At 40.5% G+C, this 18,859-nt stretch overlaps 1 protein-coding gene across 2 annotated transcripts in view; it reads right to left on the bottom strand.

Annotated features, from left to right (window-relative positions):
* Window positions 1-18,859, bottom strand: part of LOC101418024 (contactin-associated protein-like 3) — a 216,109-nt gene that overhangs the window by 81,534 nt on the left and 115,716 nt on the right. For both annotated transcript variants that reach the window (XM_058301400.2, XM_071216563.1), the window contains exons 9-10: window positions 17,446-17,595; window positions 10,504-10,675 (exon numbers count right to left, since the gene is read on the bottom strand). In XM_058301400.2, the coding sequence (XP_058157383.1) occupies window positions 10,504-10,675; window positions 17,446-17,595 (322 nt within the window). The remainder of the gene's footprint in view (window positions 1-10,503; window positions 10,676-17,445; window positions 17,596-18,859) is intronic.

Here is an 18,859-nt window from a genome sequence, read left to right as displayed (position 1 = left end):
AAGTCACTGTCTTGGAGGATCAGTTCTTATGAGGAGGCACACACAGTCAGCCCCTTCGGGTCATTCATGCTATGGGCAGAATTCCATTCCTTGTGGCTATAGGACAAGCTGGTGTGATTAGGTGGTACCCACAAGGATAATCCTGTAATCTCCATACCTTAAGGTTCATAACTAGAATTATATCTTCAAAGTTCCTTTGCCTTGCAACATAACCTCTCCACAGGTTCCCAGTATCAGGTGTTGGCTTCTTTGGGGGGTGAGATTATTCTGCCTCCCAGGAATATAATTATTATGATAGATGCTCTTTTTTTTTGTCTTTATTTTTTTAACATTACATTAAAAAAATATGAGGTCCCCATAGACGCCCCACCCCCCTCACCCCACTCCTCCTCCCATAACAACAACCTCCTCCATCATCATGAGACATTCACTGCACTTGGTGACTACATCTCTGAGCACCACTGCACCTCATGGTCAATGGTCCACACCATAGCCCACACTCTCCCACAGTCCGCCCAGTGGGCCATGGGAGGACATACAATGTCTGGTAACTGTCCCTGCAGCACCACCCAGGATGACTCCAACCCCCAAAAATGCCTCCACGTCACATCTCTTCCTCCCACTCCCTACCCCCAGCAGCCACCATGGCCACTTTTCTCCACACCAATGCCACATTTTCTTCTATTAATAATCACAACAGTTTATGAATAGAATATCAGTAAGTCCACTCTAATCCATACTCTATTCCTCCATCCTGTGGACCTTAGAATGGTTGCGTCCACTCCACATCTATATCAAGAGGGGGCTGAGATTCCACATGGATGCTGGATGCAATTCTCCTGTTTTCAGTTGTAGGCACTCTTGGCTCCCTGGTGTGGTGGTTGACCTTCTTCACCTCCATGTTAGCTGAGTGGGGTAAGTCCAATAAACCAGAATGTAGAAGTTGCTAGTCTGTTGAGGCTCAGGGCCTGGCTATCACATGGTCAGTCCAGAGATTCAGGATCCCTTGGAATACACTGAACCCCAGCACCAACTGCAGATCCAGTAAAAGTAACAGGAGAGGCTTGTGGACAAAGATCACATCTGAGTCCAGCTCCATCACACAGAAACACAAATTCCAAAGTAGGGCCAACTGGCATGGCACTGAACTCCATCTGCCATGACCATAGCCCTGTGGGTCTCTGGAGCCCTCAGAAGAACCAATACCTGGGGTTATATCTACTTTATCTGTCTCCGTGACTCTGCTGAGGTGTGCATAAGGGCAACCCCTCTGATAACCTCCCGGCACTTTTTGGAGACTCATAGCCATATAAACTCATTTGTCCTTTCCATTTCCCCCTTTTATTCAGGTAAAAAAGCATTTTTAACTCTTGGTATTATATGTAGACTGAGATATTCTGCTGGTCTGAGTTGATCCTTTTATTCAAGGTCATTTTCTAGTTACATCATCATCTGGTACTTAGTAGTAATCCCTCGGCGCCAGGGAGGCTCATCCCCAGGAGTCATGTCCCATGCTGGGGGGAAGGCAACACATTTACATGCTGAGTTTGACTTCGAGACTGGCCACATTTGAGCAACATGGAGGCTCTCAGGAGGTAACTCTTACGCACCCTGCAGCTCTAGGCCTAGTTCTTATTTCAGGTGCACAGGCTCACAAGCATAGTCATTAGTATCAAGGGCTCATTGTTGGACCTTCCTTCTTTTTTGGTCTTTGCCATTGCACTTGGGGGACTGTTGCTGTTCCTTTAGGGATTGTGATAGAGCTCCCCTGGCTAGGCACTCAGTTGTTGTTTTTAATTGTAACCACTATGAAAATATCCAAACATTTTTATGTACCCTGGAGAACTCCCTGCCAACCATGTGTCCCCTATCAGTAACATCCCACACCAGTACTCATCCTCTGCCATTGTTGAACCTCTCTGTGATCCAAAACTTCTTCAAAAATGAAGCCCAATATATTGCCAGGTTCCATTAATAGTAAAATGGAATATAGTGATGAGTTTAAAGGTTAGATATAGAATACATATTAATTTAGAAAAATTAAGGTAAAAATAAATTGGGGTAAGTGATAGATGCTCTTTAAGGTCATGAACATCTTTCCATTTCAGCCACTACACCTGCAACTTTAATGGCTACAGAATAAATTATTAAAAGGATATAGGAGAAAATATCTTTAATAATTTATCTGAATAGGGATTTGCATCCAAAATATATAAAGGATCTTATGACTCAATATTAAAAAGACAAATAACCAGATTCCTAAAAGGGCAAAGGATCTGAATAGACATTTCTCCTAAATGTCTAAATGGCCAATTAGCACATGAAATGTTTTAGCCATTAGGTAAATGCAAAAGAAAACTACAGAGATATACTACTTCACTCCTCCTAAGATGGTTATCACAAGGTCCAATAATAGCAAATGTTGGTGAGGATGTGGAGGGACTAGAATCCTCTTACATTGCTGGTGAAAATGTTAAATGATGCAGCTGCTTTGGAAAACAATTGGGTGATTCTTCAAAAAGTTAAAAAATAGAGTTACCATATGATGAGCAACTCCACCCCTATTTATTTACCCAAGAGAACTGAAAGCATATGTTCACCAAAAACCTACCCAAGAATGTTCATAGCAGCATTATGCACAAAAGCCAAAAGGTGTAAACAACTCTAATGTCCATAAATGGGTGAACAGATAATAAAACCTTAGCAGATTCACTCAATGGAATATTGTTCAGTAGTAAAAAGGAATGCTGGTACATGCCACAACATGTATGAATCTTGAAAATTCACTTGATAAGGGAAAGAAGCCAGACACAAAAGGCCACATACCACAAGATTCCATTTATATAAAATGCCCACAGAAAGCAAATCCATAGAGAGAGAAAGTAGACTGGCGATTGTCTAGGGCTAGAGCTTGGGGAAGATGGGGGAGAAATGGAGAGTGTCTGGGAATGAGTACAAGGTTTATTTCCGGGGTGATGAAAATGTTCTAAAATTAGATTGTGTGACTGGTGCACAACTGTATGACTATACTAAAAACATTTAAGTGTGCACTTTAAAATAAGGAATTACATACTATATGAATTATATCTTTATAAAACTGTTAAAATATTGCAAAGGAATTCCACCCTACAAAAAGAATGCAGTATAGTTAATTTTTAAAATAAACAGTGATCTAAAATAGAAGAGAATCTACAACAGCAACAAAATAATTATCAGATACAAAAAGGAGAGTGTTCTGTCATAAATGTCAAATATGTTTCTAGTCAGTATGTACAGTTACTTTGCCTAAAAGCATACATATTTGCTTCATGTGTTATTTTCTAACTCAACTTTATTTACCAAACCATGATCTTTAATTCTGTTCATGTCCATCATGATTTCTACTGCATATACATTTGAATGCATAAATGCAATCTTATCCCCAAATGATTTATAAGATCATGATTTATTTTGATTCCCTGTTCACTCCTATTTATCTTTTAACGAGTCACTACACAAGCAAATCATAAAACTTAAGAACTGAAAAAATATAATCAAACTGTTTAACAACCAACTTTAGAAAGATGCAAAGAGCAAGAAGTTCTTTATCCCCATCCATGTACACACAGATATGAACTTTAAGAATATTCTGATGGTTAATTTTTTGTCCACTTGTCTAAGTTATACTGTCTAGTTCATTGGTCAAGTACGCATTGGCCTATTACCATGAGGTTCCTTCATAGATAAATTTGCATCTATAGTCAGTTGTTTGCACCTACAACCGATTGCATCTACAATCAACAAAGGAGACAGCCCTCAGCACTAAGGGGAATCTCCTCATCCAGTTAGTTGAAGGTCTGAAAGCAGAAGTGAGCATATCAGAGTTCAAAAAGAACTTCTGCCCTTTTTTCAGTCAGCCAGCTTCCCCTAGGGAATTCAAATTCCCCTTCTACAGCATTTCCAGCTTGGGGCCTGCCATTCAGAATTGGGGCCTGCCAGATTTCAGAATCACCTTTTGCAAAGTTGCCAACCTGTGGCCTGCCCTACAGCATTCAGACTGGTCAGTCTCCATGGAGATTTTCAATCTGTGCTGAGGACAAGAGAGAGTCACAGGAGCAGAACCTTTGCTTAGGGGATGGTGGGTAAGTGACAGCATGTGAAAGAAATGCACAGCTCCTATTCTGTGCCTATCTGCCACCCCAAGGTAATCCACAAATCAAAAGAGAGAAACAAACATCATTAAGGGGAAAGGAGGAAAAACAAAAAGAGAAAAGGGGGCATCTGGCCATTTCAGTTTTGTTCTCTAAAACCACCCAAATGACATGGCCCCACAATGAAATCCTTGCAGATGTCAATGAAGAACTATTTTTGATCCTCTTGGAAAAGACACGGAAAATCTCAGCTGTCAATATGTATGGGAAATAGTCAAACTTACTCTTAGTTTTTAAAAAAGGACATAAAACAGACTCTTCTGAACTCTAAGTAGATATGCCTCTTTTCAACTTCCGGCAAATTTCAAAACAGTTTGTTAATCTTAAAGTGGAGGATTTAGGAAAGATATTACAGGTAAATTGGGGCCAGTGGGGGTCACATATGGAATAAATCATGTCAGATTTATTTACATACTTTCTGAGGAGGCTTACTACAAATACCTAGGAAAGGCTGGGGGATGGGAGGAGCGCCCACCCTTGTTTATAGGCAAAGTTAAAATAGGAGAATAGAAAAAATGGACAGGATAAAAGGTAACAGGGATAAGGAGAAGGTCTCACATTTAGTTTCAAAATCATCACACAAAGCATTTTTAAACCTGAATTAGTTCCACTCTATTTTATTCATTTTCAATAGGGGTGTTATACATTCTACATTGAGGACAAAGGCCCTTTGCCAAAAGGCACATCAACGCCAAGCTCAGAAAGTTATGTTCTGGAGAAAAATCAGAGCTGGGAGTGTTGTTTCCTGCCGTTCCTCCGACTCTCCCTCCAGCAGGTTTGCGTGAGTATCTCCCAGTGAGCTGAGGATCTGTGGGCCAACTGTAAAACCCAGCTGGCGCCTGTCAGGATTATGGCACAGAGATGGGATGAGCTCGTTCTATATAAAGTGCAAGCATGCCACGGTGGTGGCATGGGAAACCTCCCCGACGTCCGCAGCTGGAGGGACTCTGTGTATCTGGCCTTGGGTGCGTGGAGAGCAAGCAGTGAAGGGGAGGCTATGAAGCAGCAGGGGCAACCGGCAGGTGCAGGGAGGGGTTAGAATCCAGCACCTGCCTACTGGTGGCACTGGAGGCCACAGACCTTGGAAGAGGGAGGGTGGCAGCAAGCACCCAAGTTTGGTCCCTCTGGATCACTCCTGAGGAAGAGCTGAGAGAGAAGAATCACACACCCCCAACCCACCATCCTCCCCTTGCAGGGCTGAGTGAGGCATGGTCCTTGGGCAGAATTCCAAAAATGGCAACTGAGGAAGGAGGTTGAGGGAGTTGCCCACAACTTTGTTTTTATAATATTGAAGGAAAGAAGAGTGTTCTTTTGAAGGAGAGTGCCTAATCTTGTCAAAGTCACACTGCCTACCTCACTATATAGTTAAAGCTATGCCTGTCATCACACAAAAGTGTCTCACTTTTGCAGGAACCACATAATTATCATCCATAATACTCTTTAGCACAATGTCCTTTTTCTCCTGAGGATCCCAAAGAATGAGAACATTTTGGTTACTGCTATTTTATAAAGGTTAACACTCCTTTGGTATTTGGGAGGGAGATATTCGAAATAATCCCATTTCTTTTTGAAGGACACACATAAACACTCTCCTCCAAGGTTCTAGGGTCTTTAGGTCAAAGTAGACAGATGCTCGGCCAAGCACTAGACCACAGAAGGTGTCTAGTTTGCCAGAGCTCCTATGACAAATACCATATAAGAGAGTGGTTTGCACAACAAACATTAAACGTCTCATTGTTTGGAAAACTAGAGGTCCAAAGTCACAATGTAGGCAAGCCAAGATTTCTCCAGGGGTTGCTAGTCTTTGGTGATGTCTGTCCTCTGTTACATGGCCTTCTCTCTCCTCTCTGGTTTCTGACTTACTGCATCTACCAATTGCATCTGAATTTCCTCCCTTTATACAGCCTCATACAAATGAAGACCCACCCTGATTCAATTTGGCCCCATCTTAACTAATGATTTACACTTTCAAAAGGTCCTATTTACAAATGGCTTCACACCCACAGAAACATGGATTAAGATGTGAACATGTCTTTTCTGGGGTCCATGAGTCAATCCCCAACAGTGGGCTTCTTATGAAAAAAGAATGATGCCTCTTCACCTCTAACAATTCTGTGATGGTCCAAGAGCATCTTCTCCCAGCTTCTCCGTTTGCAGGTGCTGACTCTACTCTGCCTTGGAGCTTGTATGGTTCAATAGCTGCAGGTTCATGGACACCTGAGGTCATCTTATTTACCCCATGTTTCCTGCTTTCCTTGCTGGGTCAAATACTCACAGAGGTGGCCAGACAGAGACACCAGATGTACAAAGGACAACTAAAACAGCAGCATGCCTCATGTATGTGTGTGTGCATGCACATCTGTGTATGTCTTTCCTGACTTGAAAATATAATTTCATAGACCTGAGGTTCATGGTGAACCACAAGCTCAGTGCTCTACCTCCACTCCTACCAAGATGATGCAGGCTCATTCTGGACCAAGCCAGGTGCAATTTCCATGGAGAAGGAGGCCATGGCGCCTACACACTCTGCATGCATCAGGACACATCTTGATTTAAGGAAGACATTGACCAAAGACAGTTGATGTGGAGGAGGGCAGCCAGGATTATGATAGTTCTTTGCATCTTGGCACCTGAAAAATCACTATGAGAATAGAGACTAATGGGAAGCTGATTCAGACCCTCAGGGTAACTATCTTAGTTTGCCAGGGCTGCTATGACAAATACCACACACCTGTTGGCTATTACAAGCCACAGACTGTTTAGAGCTGTGGTTTACAAATCTTCTTCTACAGGATCCCCTGGAGCTGGCAGGGTGGCTGGACCAGGTTGGGGCCCATCCCCTTTATCAGTAATTTGATAAAAGCAGTTTCCTGGTACTCTTTAGCACCTTGGGACTCTCTAAAATCACACTTGAATAAATGTCTTAGCCTGCCTGATCTGTTATCCCAAATACCACAAATGAATTTTTCACAGGAATTTATTGGCTCACAGGTTTGAGGCTAAAGAAGTCCCACATCAAGATATCAGAAAGGCTTGCTTCCGCCCAGAGCCTGTGCATCTGGTGCCGGCAGTGGGCATCCCGGGGGCTCCAGGCCTGCTTCCCCACTGCCTGTCACACGGCCGTCTCCTCTCCTTGGGTCTGCTCTTCCGGTATCTGCGGACTACAGTTTCTGGGCCTCCTCTGCCTTCTGGTTTCCAGTTTTTTCTCTTTATAAGACCTGAACTAATAAGGATCAAGAGTCACCCTCATCCAGCTGGGCCACACTGTAGCTAAAGATAGCATCAAAAGGGCCTGTTTACTTTGGGTTCACATCCAGGGGTTAAGATGAAGAACATGTGTCTATTGGGACATAAAATCAACCTATCCCAATAGAGTCCATGCATATTTTTAAAACTTGAAAATGGCTGCTCTATAATAAAAATAAAGAATACTAAAATTACCCAAAAATGTTTTGGAATTAAAATTTTTTAAATAAACAAGACCTTTAAGTTTGTAGTGATTTACTGTCTTCTAAATTTACTATGATCTATGAAACAAAACATAAGGCATAGTGTTTTAGCACGTGGAAGAGTCATGCTGGGCAGAAGGCAACAGCAGCAGGAAGGGGCTGAGGCTGCACAGTGACAACTTGGAGGCCATGGCAGTGGCCTCCCTCATTTGAGATGTTCCAGATGACATTCCCAGGAGCTTAGAGAAATGTTTATCTCAGTTTAGTGAAGGTTATCTAAAGTTATCTAAAATTTAAACTCTAACATCCAAACCTACTTGGTGGAACACACGAACTTTAGCTTTCCTTGGCTGTTCAAGCAAATACCATGCAATAGGTTGATTTAAACACTGGGATTTATTAGCTCATGGTTTTGAGGCTAAAAGCAAGTCCAAATCAAGGTGTCATCAAGGGCATGCTTTCTTCCCAAAGACTGGCATTCTGGGGCTGGCTGCCAGCCACTCTTGGTCCTTGGCTCCTCTGTCACAGGGCAGTGCATGTGGCAGCTTCCGGGTTCCACTGAATTTAGGCTTCTTGCTTGCTGTGGTTTTCTGTCTGTTTCATTCTGCTTATAAAGGACTCCAGTAATAGGATTAAGCCCCGGCCTGGGCCACACCTTAACTGACAAAGCCTCATCAGAAGGTCCTACTTGCCATGGATCCATACCCACAGGAAGGGCTAAGTTTAAGCACATGCTCTTAAGCACATGGACCTAAAGCTCCACACCACCACAATACACCATCCACTTCTTGCTCCCAAAGCCTCTGTCACATCTGGCTGCCTTTCCCTGTAAACACCATTTGGAGCTGCCAGGAGACCAAACGCTCAGCAAAGTTTCTAACGTTCCTATCAGATTTCAAACAACTTTTCATACTCTGTAGTATCATTTGAGTGATGAATGCGGTTCAGTGCCATGAATTATTAATTCCTGTACCCAATGAATACAATTTATAAAGCCACCTGCATTTTAATAATTATTTTGGCTTTACCCCAGCAAATTCTGGCTTGTTCTTGCTAGGCAGAGCAGTGTTTAGGAGGGCAGGTGGGCATACAGCAGAGTGCCTGGTAGATGGCCTGCTGCAAGCATTTTATTCTGTTGCATTTTTAGGTGAATCTCTTTCCTAGTGCAATGGAAGCTCAGTTACTAAGCATAGCCTAAAGGGCTAAGGAAAAATGAACAATTTTATTATTTGATAGTAGTAGAGAAAGAGGTAAAGCATGTTTTCAGACATTAAAAGATCTATCCAACCATAAAAAATTCCAATTAGTTACTGTACCATTCACTGAAAATGCCAATAGCTATGTTCATAATGACTTACAGATTTGTCATTCACTTAACATTTTGCTTTAAGGATAACTTAGCATCCGAGATGTGTCCATAAAGTGGTGTGTATTTCTTAAAATATACATTCACATACATGCACATCACATACATTTTTTTTTTTTTGGCTAAAATATCTTTATGTACAAAGGAGCAAACTGAATTCTTTATATGAAATAAATATTGTGATTCCATTATACTTTTTTGATGGATTTCTCCAAGCACAAACATAATTTTCCGTAAGTCTCATGACTGATCTGACAATCCTTGTACGCCCAGGGAGCTGGGCCCTGAAGGCTGCTTCCTGAGAGCAGGAGGCTGCACCCGTCTCCTTAAGGAACATTTTTATACTCCTTTCTGACATCAAGATTCAGCATTCCAGATTTAGCTGTGGTTATAAGTTATGGACAATTTCTACATTAAAAATATTTATAATCTGAAAATCAATTTTGAAGGTTTTTGGTTAAATTGTTTGAATTGTTTTTCCTCCTGCAAATCAATGGAGTGTGAACATGTGGGTAAACTATTAAAGCATACAAGAAATCAAGTTCTTATGAGAGAATAGTTCACACAGAAGGAATTTTGGCCTTCTCATAATTAGAATTTTCAAACTATAGTTTATTGGACGTGACACGGAATTCAATTAGTGTTAAATTAGAATAGACTTACTCCACAAAGTATTCTCCAAGGAGTCAACATTCCAGTGGCTCACCATATATAGCTTGTGAGGATTTAGAGTCTCTTCATTCATTCAACAGAAGCATAATTGCAAACCTACTACTGGGAAGGCACTGAGTGAGGTGTGCCAGGTATAGGAATATTTTGGGTATTTACCCTGTAATGGCTAAACCATTCCTTTTAGCCAAAATAATAAAAAGTTCAACAGCATTCCTGGCAAGCTAACTTGAGTAAAGTTGCAATGCTTAAAATGTCTAATATACTATAGGTTTAAAGTGACACTTTTCTTCTGTAACAAATTGGTACTGTGCTCAATATTGTGGTATTAGGGTCCTCTCTGTAATTATTGGATTTACTTCATCAGCAATCCCGAGCACTCATCCTTTCTCAAACAAAGTGTTAGTTTTCATATTCCCTGCAGAAAAGGTTCAGTGGGGTGAATTCAAAAGACCACATATGACTTTGATCAACTGGCACCAAATGATTAGTTACCTTTGAGAAAATTCTAATCTGTTTTGTTATATGATACATTTTCAAAATATATTTATATTAATCAATAATTATACCAACAGCAATTAGATTCAGTAAGAACTGAGTACCTTGCAGACATAAAAAGAAAATTCACGAGTGTATCTTCTAAACAAAAATTTGGAATGAGCAATTGTTTAAAGACGCATTTTCTTATTTTCAGTGTGAATATAATGATTTCCTATTTGATACAAGGAAGAGAGAAGGGAGAGAATATTCTCCCAGCTGTTCGTTTGATTTGAATCTACCCCCAAAAGTTTGAAAGAGTGCATGCCAAAATGACCCTGGACCACCTTACCTGTCGGTGATACCGCAGGTGTCGATCTGGAGGTCGCTGAAGCTCCCCAGCGCCCCCTGCTGGACGGCGATGAGGTCCACCTCCTGGCCGCCGATGGAGATGCGCTGCAGGCAGCCCTGGAAGCCCCAAGGGGGGCTGTCACATCCAGGACTCGAGCTGTTGTGGGGGCAGCCTGCACGGAGCGGCGCCCGGGAGAAAATCAGCAATTATGACAAAAATCATGGCAAAACATATTGTGCCGTAATTCTTAGATGACTGAAACCTGCTTCTGTATTTACAGAAACCTGAGGTTTAGATGTCCTAAACCATGTGGGAAGATTACCGTACTCAAGGTTGGAAGAGGGAAGGATGAGCACAGGTTGGTGGTATCGGTAGAGCAGGAACATAACAACCAGAGCCAGGCTTATGGAGGGGCGTGGGAGGGAAGGTGTGAAATCCCACAACCAGACTGCTGCACATTTCACTTAAGCTAAGTTTGGTTTCCTTTTTCAAAGCAAACGTAAGAAACAACTCCTTTTAGCATGATGCTTTGTAAGTGAGGTAAACTAAAAGTCACAGGGGAGTAGAATCAGTAAAAAAAATTTGAGGACATGCTCAATTTAAAATAAACCAAAAATTGATCCAGTTACCTTCCCTATCTAAAAATTATTTTAAAAATCTACTCTCTGTGTGTACACATTTTTATAATAATTAGACTAAATAATTGAAGAACAATTTATATTTATTTTTCTATTTTTTTAAATTAGGCACTACAGTCAAATATATTTCAACATTATTTTTCAACAGGAACATCTTAAAACATGCAAAAAATATCAAGTATCTCCCACTGATATGGCATAGCAAATAATGAATAAGAAAATTAGCACTATAGAATATTCCATGAAAAAAAGAAATGGGCATTTGATTATTTTCATCAATAAAAGGTAAATTTTTGTAATCATGCTGCAACCATTAATTGGTTTGGTATAAATTACAGCTCCCATGCAGAAGCAGCTTCCCAAGGAACCCATTCCACAACAAGGTAGAATAAAATGTCCAGGCACTTGTTTAACTGAAACTCTGTCTTCATACGCAAATAAAAGAAGCACAATGTTCTTTAATAATTACGACTTTTAATTCCAAAAAAAACAAAAGTGAATTTTTTGCTTCACATAAAATTTTCCTATTTGTTTATTCTTTGCATCATAAAAAATAATTATTTATTTATATCATCTCTAGATACAAATCTTTTCCTTTAACATTTTGGATATAATGTCTTAATAATTCTCCTCTTCCTTTGTATTTTCCAATCATTGAAATGGTAATAAATTCTTATGTTAATATCTATAGCCTGGGGTTTTAGTTTATTTGATAAGGTTTTTATTTTTTAAATCAAATTAAGATTTACTCATTGTACTTAGGAGTTCTCCATTCATTTCTCTTTATTCTTTACTGTCAAGTGACTGGTACTCTTTCAAAGAACAGGAAATGAAGATCCAATCTCTTTTTATCCCTATACCACGCATGCTAGTTTTCTGCTTAGTGAGCTTCATAAAATGTACATGTTTTATTATTACTTTTCTTTTAGTAAGTGAGGCTTTGATGCTTTATACTCCTGACAAATATATTTCAAAACAAACCAAGGCCTGCTTCATGTTCAAAACCGTTGTTGGGCACGTTGAAACCCCATAAATGAACCTCAAAGAGACTTTGATATTTCAAATTTAATGTTGCATCATAAAGACTGCTTAACTCTGTAGCTTCCTTTATCATTTTCTTATTTTATGTGATGATGTACACAGTTCAATTTTTTTAAAAAAATTCTGGAAGGTCAGATATAGTTGGAAGAAAATTTTTATAACTTTATATGCCTCTTCTCCTTACAGCACTTATAACAAAGTATCTTAGGATAAGGAATAAGAGACATTAAGTCAATAAATATTTCTGTGGAAGAACTATTATTCCCTTTCTGTAAATCTCCTTATACTCTGGGTCACAGACCTCAAACAATTCCAAAATAAAATGAACCATCTGTTTCCAGGAGCAACAGAACTAAATCAAATCCAGCAGCATCACAAGGAAAACATTCTTGAAGTAGGGCTTCTCAGAAAGGAAAAAGTCAAGCTATAAAGTTCTTCACTTCTCCAGTTGTGGTCTGGGCTCAAGAGGCAAGTTAAAATCTAAGAAAAGAGCAAGCCTGGTCAGGTTCACTTGTTCATTTAGAAGAACTGCACAAAGGTCCATACTGTAAAGTGGCGGAGATTCACTCATCAATGACCTCATTTGAGACAGAAAATATAAGTGGAAAAAGGAATACTTGATGCTAAATTAATGAAACATACCCATTAATACTGAGGGACTGAGCAAGGCTAGGTAATTCTGAGGAAGATAGAGAAATTACTCGATGTCATTCTACCAGAGGACAGCCACCATGATGAGGCTTCATTTAACGTCATCATCGGTTACTATGGGAAGATCTGATATTCTGAACGTAACTCTGTGATCCAAGGCCACTATTGAGTAGTACAAAGGCTCCATAAAAGTGAATTCAAAAGAGCTCCACTTTCCACTACACTCCACAGCAGGCACCAAATGTCTGTGTGTCACACACGACAGTAACACCACCATGGGAAGAACACTTTCACCAGAAAAGGCCACTCTGAGAAAAAGTAGAACAGTAAAAAAGGGGATACCTCAATACCACTCTGCCCTAATATAAAAGGAGCACCACTCTTTTGTAAGTGTATCCCTCTCACAATAAGAAAGCCACACTCTTAAGACCATCAGACTAAACTAGAATAGAATCCCACAAGCCCAGACAGCCTGGTATAGGACTGTTGTCCCGTCGAAAGTACTGACATGATCTCATTTCATTCTCTAAAGTGTCTTGGCTGAAACAACAGCATATATAGTCACTGAACTACAAGACTGAGACATGCAAGAATGCTTTTACAGTAAAGCAGCACAATAAAATTTGATTGACTGCACAGTGATCGTCGGACACTCGCAGATGAAACTGTAACAGGACTAACTAGTGAAGGGAAGGAGAATTGGTTCTGGAGTGCCTTGGAGCATCGGGTATTGGTTTTCTTGAAAAGTCAAATATTCTTAAATGACTTTCACCCAGATGACCTAGAGAATCTTACCTTATTAGACCCAAAGCTGTCATAGAGCATAGATTGATAAAACTAATCTTTTGGTTGGGAGCGAACACATTCCAGCACTCATGGACAATAATTAGGAATATAAACAAATGGAAACATCTACACAAGCTACTCTTGGGAGTGGATAAAATAACCCTGACATTGGAGTTTGGAGGATGGAAGCCTACATTCAAGAGACAGGCTGGAAGAATAGAGTATGGGTTAGAGTGGACTTACTGATATCCTAGTATGGAACTATTGTGATTAGTAGTGGAAGAAATTGTAGCACTGATGTGGAGAAAGTGGCCATGGTGGCTGCTGAGGGTAGGGAGAGGGAAGAAGAGATATGATATGGGGGCAGTCTCAGGACTTGGAGTTGTCCTGGGTGGTACTGCAGGGACAGATGCTGGATATTGTATGTCCTGCCATGGCCGACTGGGTGGGCTGGAGCAGAGTGTAAACTACAGTGTAAACCACTGTCCATGTGGTGCAGCAGTGCTCCAAAATGTATTCACCAAATGCAATGAATGTGTCACAATGATGAAAGAGGTTATTGATGTGGGAGGAGTGGGGTGAGGGGGGTGGGGGGTATATAGGGACCTCATATTTTTTAATGTAACATTTAAAAAAAATTAAGAAGGAAAAAAAAAAAGAGAAGACTGAGCTGCTCCATTTCACCCCGGGTAGGAAGGGGGAGTCCAAAGGAGTCTGGAGCTGGCAAGATCCTGGGCAAGGCAGTCTTTACCTGTGCAATAAACATGTGATTACAACAAATCCATACAGGACCAGAACACAAGGTCCACTGGTTGCTAGACCCAGCTCTTCCTCTCTGGGATTCCAATGAGTAGAAATAACATCCACCCTTTTATTTAACATCAGTAATTGGTATGTTTTGTGTATGTTGGTTTGTTTTTGCCTGGTGTAGGCAAAATAAATTTTTCCAATCATGGAATCATCTACATGTTCAGAATGTGCAATGCACAGCTACATGAAAGTACGTACATTCTATAAATATTTTCATGCTCATATAATATGAATCAATTGTTATTGTGAAATACATCATAAATGTACATTTTTAAAATTCTATCTGTCCTTTCTCTAGGAAAAAATACTATTATATCAGTGTAAGATGCACAATTGACTAAGTTTTGGTAAGTGGCTGAAATCGTACTTAAGGAATCCATTTGGTATTTACAGCTCTGCATAAACAGGTCATTCTAAATGTATACTTTAGATAGGAATAAAGTTATCTGACTGCAAGCTCATACACTATTTTTGTCACTCCTCCCTAATATAAAATTTACAACTGAAAAATACGAAAAACAGTCATGAGAAAAAGTCACCATATTGCCTCATAGGATACAAAAACTCTGCAATCTCATGTATTTTAGGGACACAATTTCTCATTAAGAAATACAATAACAAGACAGCTTTCCTGGACATCAACCCCACGGTGTGAAAATGCATATGACTCCTTACGTCTTTTTCAGTGCACTGCACTGCATTCAGCAACTGGAATTTGGACTACAGATCTCTAGGGTCCTCGCACAGATATCAGTGGAATCAAAGACTGGATCTACGTGAACAACCAATGTGACCCTGTGGGCTCTTATGCAGTCATTCAGCCTAACAACAGCATAATGAAACTATCGTGCATGGCTGCTGTTTCACCAAATTGTTTCTCTGAATTAGGAAACACAGTAAAGTGTTGTGCATAAGAAAAATTTAAATACCACTGGTAAGATGATGTTTAGCTTCCACACAAGAATATTTATACCAACATTTTTCTAATAGCAAAAGCAAAACAAAATAAAACAAAACTGGGCACAGCCAAAATGCTCAGCAGTAGGCAAGCAGGAGACTAGACAAATACAACATAGTATAATATACATCAAAAACCAGAGAGCCGTGAAATTAATTAATCTTAGCTACTCGTATTCATAGGGCTGAATCCTAAAAACTAATGTGGAGTAAAATAAGCAGGTCACAGAAGAATGCATACAGTATTATCCCATTCATAAAGTTAAAAGCAAGGCAACACACAACAGTATGTTGTTTAAAGTTCCTATATAGGTGGCAAATTTAAAAAGAAAAGCAATAGAAATGTTAGTAAAAAAAATGCAGGATAATATTTTCTGGGGAACTTAAGAGCCCAGAGGAGCAAGTGGAGATTCAAATGTTTTGTAATGTGGAAGCATTTTTAAAATGTACACATATGCTGTATCTCACAGTAACAACCGATTCGTATCACATCAGCATGTGAATTTTTATGGAACGTACCTACCCTCACATAGCTGTGCACTGCACATATCAAACACATAAAATATAAAAATACGAAAGATGATTCTATGATTTGAAAAACATTTTCTTCTGAGGATTTTATTTTGTAGCATTGAACAATATAGTGGGATTTTTCTTCCTATTCCCCTATTCCTTTTAGAGCTGCAATATCTTTTACCTTTTAAATTATGGCTCTTGAAAAAACTATTTAGTTTTGAAGGAATATGTTCCTGTGCAGAGTGGTAAAATCCATCATAAGTGGCAAAGATTAAAAAGAAAAACTATCTGAGTCAGAAATGCACAATATTTAGAAAACAAGGAAAGCAAGCAATCAGAACTTTTAAGGTTGCTGGCAAGAGTCCACCTTTCACCATAATGGAACATTTAGGGGGCTTGAAGGTTTAGACCACCTGATTAATGGTTTGTGTACTTACTGACAATTCTTAGAGAAGATTTTATGCTTTCCTGTTGGGCTATCAAACTGTCTCCACCATAATTCCAAACTTATTTAAGAAAGAAGTGACTATAATATGCAAAACAGAAATAATATCAAGAAGGACTTTAAGCCAAGACTAGAAAATAAATCTTACTATTGAAAGTTTCAAGCTTCTAGTGGAAAAGGATTTTTCACTTGAATGTCTCAGAGATGGAAATTCGTTCCACCCAGAAGCTACCTCTCCCTGGCTGAAGGGGTCATGGGTAGAATCAATCAAAGATCTACTGAGCGGACAAGTGCTCCGTTTATTAAGGTTTAGAGTGGATGGCTTGGTGGCATCTTGGTAAAATGCGCCACTAAGCAGTGGGCCAAGCAAGCTCATCTCTTGTTCTGTTGTATCAAATGGAGCCCTTCTGAACAGACAATGGGAATAAAGGGCTTGGAACACTTGGAAACCTTTGTAAAATGCAGATCCTGGTTGGGAAGGCAGAGGGTGGTGAACCTGCTTTTCCAACAGGTTGCTGATAGAGCTGGCTCTCAGATCACACTTTGCAAAGAAATCCTTTAGGCTGAGGAGGAGCCAAGGAATAGGAAAAAAAAAAAAAAAAACAACATCCAGAGAGGTAAGATTGGCACATAAAATCAGAAGAAAAGGTTATAAGGATCATCTGGCATTAGGAATATTCCCCATCACAAACTTATAAAGGTAAGAAATCCAGAGTCGTGACCTCATATGTACATTAGGATCACCTGGAGAGCACAGAAAAACCTGCTGCCAAGAAAATCAGAATCCCTGGGGGTGGTGCCCGGGCATCATCATTTTGGAAGATTTCTATGCAGTATGGTTGGGAACAGGTAGTGTTCTGGTGTGCCCTATTTTAAATCAACCCTGATCCATGCACATTGAAATAAGTCATCTAGAAGCCTGGTGGGCAGGCCACAGCATCTTCATTGCCCACTCAGCACTCCCACTGACTGTAATTGAAAGAGAAAAATCATTCTTTAGGATGCATTTTCACTTAAAAATGCCAGTTGCCTTAGAATGCAGGTGCCAACAAGGTAAAGATGGTTTGATTGCCACTAGAGCCCGTCCTTTGCACGTACCTCCCAAATAATAGGTGTCACCCAAATCCACCTGCCTGAGCATGAGGGAATGGGCAGCCAAGCCAGTATCTTCATCCACCACCACACTCAGGTGATTCCCTTTAGCAAATAAGGATATGGAATGCCACTGTCCATCATTTAATCCAGCACCTGGGGATAAATAAAATGGGTTAAGAAGAGTCCTATAAACCCTACAGAGGCCAATAAAAGGGGCAGGTGCTTAAAAAATCCTGTGATGCAGATCGCTGGTGAGTCCACCTGCCAGAGACTACCACAAACCCACCTGTAGGCAACTCAAGTCAATTTAGCTGGGTGGGGGCATGGGAAAAGCACCTGGAGGACTATGGGCACTCTCGGAAAACAGATGAGGGAAATAGACGCAAATGAGTGAGGTGGGCTTGTGCTGGGCAATTCTAAGAAGGCAAGTAGGTGATTTGGTATCCTGGTCATTTTCACCTAGAAGGAGGGTGGCACCCATTGGCAATAAGAAGAGGGGTTCAGTTTTGGTTGCAGAGGGTCATTGTCATTCACAGCCCTGGTAAGTCCTGATCTTGTTCAAGATCTGCAAAAGTTGTGCTCAGTTGGGAATAATACAGCCTAAACGCCTACTTCCAGGGCTGTTTCTCAGTTTCTCGTTATTCAGTTAACAAGTTTCATATTTCCTATGAGCACACATAAGAAAATGGAAAGGAAAAGGAAAAGAAGCCAGAATAAAGGGGCTAAGAAGAAACATGAGTGGACAGTCCAGACATTCTTTGGGAAAGTAGCACATTATTTCCATCCATTCCTACAGTCTCAAGAGAGATTAAAATTTCAATATTTAACCATGACAGACTCTGAAATAAGAAAAAATTTCCAATTATATGGTGCATTAGTCAGCCAAAGAGGTGCCGATGCAAAGTACGAGCACTCTGTTGGCCTTTATAGAGGGTATTTATTTGGGGTAGAAGCTTATAGTCACAAAGCCATAAGCATACATTACTTCCCTGACTGAAGTCTGCTGCCACGTGTTGGAGCAAGATGGCAGCCGGTCTCTGTGAGGGGTCAGGCTTCCTCTCCCTCCTAAGGCTCCGTGGTCCCAGATCCTTCCTATCTCAGCTATTGGCTGGCATAAGGCTTTGTGTAGCTTCCCAGGGCTCGATTCTTTCCAGACTCAGCTGCTCTGGTCTCTCCACAAGGTCAGCTGTAGGCTACCAGGCACACTCTCTTCCTGGGGCTTCTGACACATCTATGGAGCCATCCCTATTCCTCTGGGGTCTCCTCCTGTGTGTTTACCTCCTGGGGCTCCAGCATCAAAACTCCAACTTTCTCTGCATTTTCTCTGTGAGTCCCCGCCCCCTTGTTAGGACGCAGTGTCCTACTGACTTGGTTGAATCAAACCCTGGATCATAATTTAATCAAGTAAAAGTGAACC

This window comes from Dasypus novemcinctus, chromosome 8 (assembly GCF_030445035.2).
Source record: "Dasypus novemcinctus isolate mDasNov1 chromosome 8, mDasNov1.1.hap2, whole genome shotgun sequence".
In the NCBI taxonomy this organism is placed as follows: domain Eukaryota; kingdom Metazoa; phylum Chordata; class Mammalia; order Cingulata; family Dasypodidae; genus Dasypus; species Dasypus novemcinctus.
Note: the sequence above shows the minus strand (reverse complement) of the source record. Positions and strands in the feature narration are given on the sequence as shown.